The sequence below is a fragment of the Tupaia chinensis genome, unplaced genomic scaffold (genome assembly GCF_000334495.1).
Source record: "Tupaia chinensis unplaced genomic scaffold, TupChi_1.0 Scaffold000294_5, whole genome shotgun sequence".
In the NCBI taxonomy this organism is placed as follows: domain Eukaryota; kingdom Metazoa; phylum Chordata; class Mammalia; order Scandentia; family Tupaiidae; genus Tupaia; species Tupaia belangeri.
Window position 1 is genome coordinate 824,977 of NW_006159782.1, and position 3,455 is coordinate 828,431.

General features: G+C 64.3%; 1 protein-coding gene across 1 annotated transcript in view; it reads left to right on the forward strand.

Moving 5' to 3' along the window:
* The window catches only part of SHISA8 (shisa family member 8), a 5,955-nt gene that overhangs the window by 1,627 nt on the left and 873 nt on the right, over positions 1–3,455 (forward strand). Inside the window, exons 4-6 of the mRNA XM_027772729.1 lie at positions 2–94; positions 2,495–2,628; positions 3,208–3,445. Coding sequence (XP_027628530.1) covers positions 2–94; positions 2,495–2,628; positions 3,208–3,445 — 465 coding nt within the window. The remainder of the gene's footprint in view (position 1; positions 95–2,494; positions 2,629–3,207; positions 3,446–3,455) is intronic.

Sequence of the window (3,455 nt, forward strand, 5' to 3'; positions counted from 1 at the left end):
GCGGCGTCGCCGCGCTGCTCGTGCTGGCGGGCATCGGGGCGCGCCTGGGCCTCGAGAGAGCGCACAGCCCGCGCGCGCGGCGCACGGTGACCAGGTGAGCGCGCCCGCCCGCCCGGGACCCCAGCCCAGCCCTCCTTCCCCGCCGGCCGGCTTCCGCGCGACCTTCGGTCTTTCCCGCCCCCTCGGAGCCCTGATATTCTCAGCAGGCCCCCTTCTCCCGGGTTCTCCGCTGTCTCTCCTACCCCCACTTCGCAGGGAGACACCTGATACCGCCCTGTCTCCCCTTGACCTTCCGGCTGGCTGGGCCACGGGCCACCCTCCCCGCCCTCCCTGCTCGGCTTCCTCTGGAGAGGGCGAGGAGGGCTGGCTACCTTGGACAGGGGGCATGAGGTCGTAACCAGGGGAAGGGATTGTCAAGGCCCCAAGCCCCAGGAGCCAGGCAGGGCATGAAGCTAAATTAGTACTGGGCGACTTGGAGGAGGGCAGAGAGGCCACCTGGCCCTCTCCCTCTCTTCCCTCCCCCACCCCCTTCCTCCTTCCCCTAGCATTTTCCTGCCCCCTATGGCTGTGACTCAGGCCTGGCCTTCCTTCACTCAAAAGCCCCCAGGCAAAGGTCTTCCTCTTCTACAAGCTGTGGAAGTGTGCAGAGCAGATCTGGTGTTGCTGAGGCAGGGTCAGGGGCGGGCCGAGTTCTGAACTTGGTGGGTCGTGAGGACTGCGGGCCCAGGTTTCCCTCCTCAGCTGAGTGGGGCTCTGGGATTCTAAGGGCCCTGCCCCTGGAGCTCTCACCACACTCGCACCCACACCCTCACTCACAGCCTGTGTGCCCTCCCTACCTGGTCCAGGGGCCAGGCCTTTGGGCCACAGACAGCGCTTGGGACAGGCTGGTATTTAGAAGTGACAGCAGAGGCCCCTCACCCTGGTGGGGCAGAGTGGATGCACTCCCTCACCCCACTACCCAGCTGCAGGGGTCGGGGATGAGGGCTTCCTTGGCACTCCAGTAGCCCTTGCCCCAGACCACTGGGCCTACCCCCTCCCAGACAACTGTAGGGCAGAGATGGGCTGGGTCCCTGGCCTCCACCCTCAGCCACTCTGCTGCCTCCTGTTGTGGTCTCTCTGCCTGGGTCCTAGGTCCTGTGCGGCAGGGACTAGAACTCCTGAGTCTGGGGTCCCTCATGCTAGGTATGGATACCAGGGTCAGGGTACATCCCTGACCAGGATGGGACAGTGGCAGCTGAGGGCCCTGTGGTGTGGGGTGGCTGAGGCAGCCTTGTGACATGTTCATCTGGAACCCTCTTCCTGAGCAGGCCAGGGAAGACGGCCCAGGAGCAGACCCCACCCCGATGTGCTGTAAGGCAGGGCCACTCCCTTCCCCTCTGTGGGCTTCAGGCTCACATGACTCCCCTCTCTCCTCTTGGGAGACCCAGAGCTGTCTTGGGCTCACGTGTGGGTGTTCTGAACCCCTGTCTGCCCCCCAAATCTCACCCTTAATTCTGTTATTGCGTGGGGGCCAATGGCCAGGGAAGGCTACTTGGAGGGCTTGGAGGGCAGCTGGAGGCAGCCATGGAGAAAGAGCATGCAAAGGCCCCGAGGTAGGACAGTCCCTGGGAGAGTTGGGCTGCATGCCTCCTCGAGGTGAGCTGCGGGGAGTGGGCAGTACTAGGATGCCGTCGGACTCTACCTACTGCAGCCAGACTTCGCCACACGGTGCCCACTCCCCATGCCCCTTCATGAGTCAGCTGTTTGGGGCCTCGGCCCCAGAAGAAGGGTCAGGAGGAGTAGGAGAAAATCGTGGTGCTGGGCTGAGGCTGGGCGGGCTGTCTGCAGAAAGGCTCAGGACTACAGCTAGGTGGGGGCTGGGTGTCCTGGGTACCTAGGGAGATGCTGCCCAAGGTCACAGAGCCTTTGGGTGCTGGGCTCCCCCTCCTCTCATCTCTGTGGCCTCCATGGCTGTGCTAGGACTCAGCAGACACCCCTGCTGCGGGAGGGAGTTAGGGGGCAGGTAAAGGAGGCCTCCTGGAGAAGGGGGGCTCCAGTGGGGTTTGCAGAATGAGCAGGCTTCTTATGGGAGCAGATGGAGGAAGGGATGCAGGCAGAGGGAGCTTGTGTTGGGAGGAGGCTGTACGGGGAGGGCCTTGGAGAGTGGGCTTCTCCGGGAAGGGAAGTCTCGGGAAAATGTGGCACCCCAGGTTCTGTGTGACCGGGAAAATGTGGCACCCCTGGTTCTGTGTGACCCTATTAGGGTTTCCTGACCTGACCTGGGAAGTGGCCGTCTTTGAGGCCACAGGTGAGCTGACAGGTCGTGCCTAATAGGGCAAGCTAGATGTGTGAAGTCAATCACAGGAGAGAGTTGAGGCCCAGAGTGGTCGAGGGAAGGACCCAGAGCCACCCAGCGAGTCGGTGGTGGCTGGGGCTGACCTTTGATGGGCCAGGGCCTGGCTGACAGGGAGGCAAGGGGCCAGGAGAACCGCCCCTCACCACTGTGCCCCTACAGGACACTGACAGAACTTCTGAAGCAACCAGGACCCCAGGAACCTCTGCCTCCACCTCTGGGCCCAGCCCTGGGTAGCTGCGTGCAAGTGCAGATGAGTGATGGCCTCTCTAGAGGCTCCCCCCGCAACAGCACAGGTGAGCAGGCTAGGGGCTGGCATGTGTTACCTGCAGAGAGCAGGGCAAGGGGGATGCTGAGGGGCAGACTGCGACCCTTGGCTGGGGGCACAGGGCCCAGGAGTGTGAGTGGGAGCTGGACAAGCGGCCAGCTCACCTTTGTGGAAAGGTCCTGCTACCTTGAGTCTCAGGGACTGATGCTGTGAGGAAGGTTCCAGACTCCAGATCTGCTGGCTGGGGCTGTTCCCAGGCTCTGATCTCTGGGAAGGCAGAGCTTGGCAGTCCCCCCTCCCTGCTCTGGTCCTTAAACATTCCCCCATCTCTGCGGGGAGCAGGTCCTGGGACTGGAGGGAGCCCGGCTCAAGCCTGACCAGAGGCGAACCGTCCATTAGGTTAGCACCCCGCGGGCTGGCTGTCCTACTCACGCTCTTCTGAGCCAGGCTCTGTTCGGGCGCTGGAGAGGCTGCCCAGAGTCTGCCCAGGTTCCCACTGAACTGCCCTCGGGGAGCCGGCAGGGAAGCGGTGGCAGCGAAAGTGCAGTGCGTCCCGGTCAGCGACCAAGTCCGGTCTTGCTTCCTCCTCTCCATCCCCCTCCTCCAGACAAGAAACGCCTCAACAACGCGCCCCTGGGGTCGGCCACCCCAGGGCCCCCGCGTGGCCCCCGGCTGCAAGCTGGTTGCAGCGTGACGCTGCAGGCCGACTACGCCAAGTACGCCACCCTCAAGGCCGCCGCGGTCAAGGCCGCAGGTGAGTGGCCAGGTGCGTGGGCACCCCGGGTGTGCGAACGGCGGCTGCCCGCCCGAGTCCCAGGGCCGGCTCCGCACTTCCCGACCTCCCCGCCCGCGCTC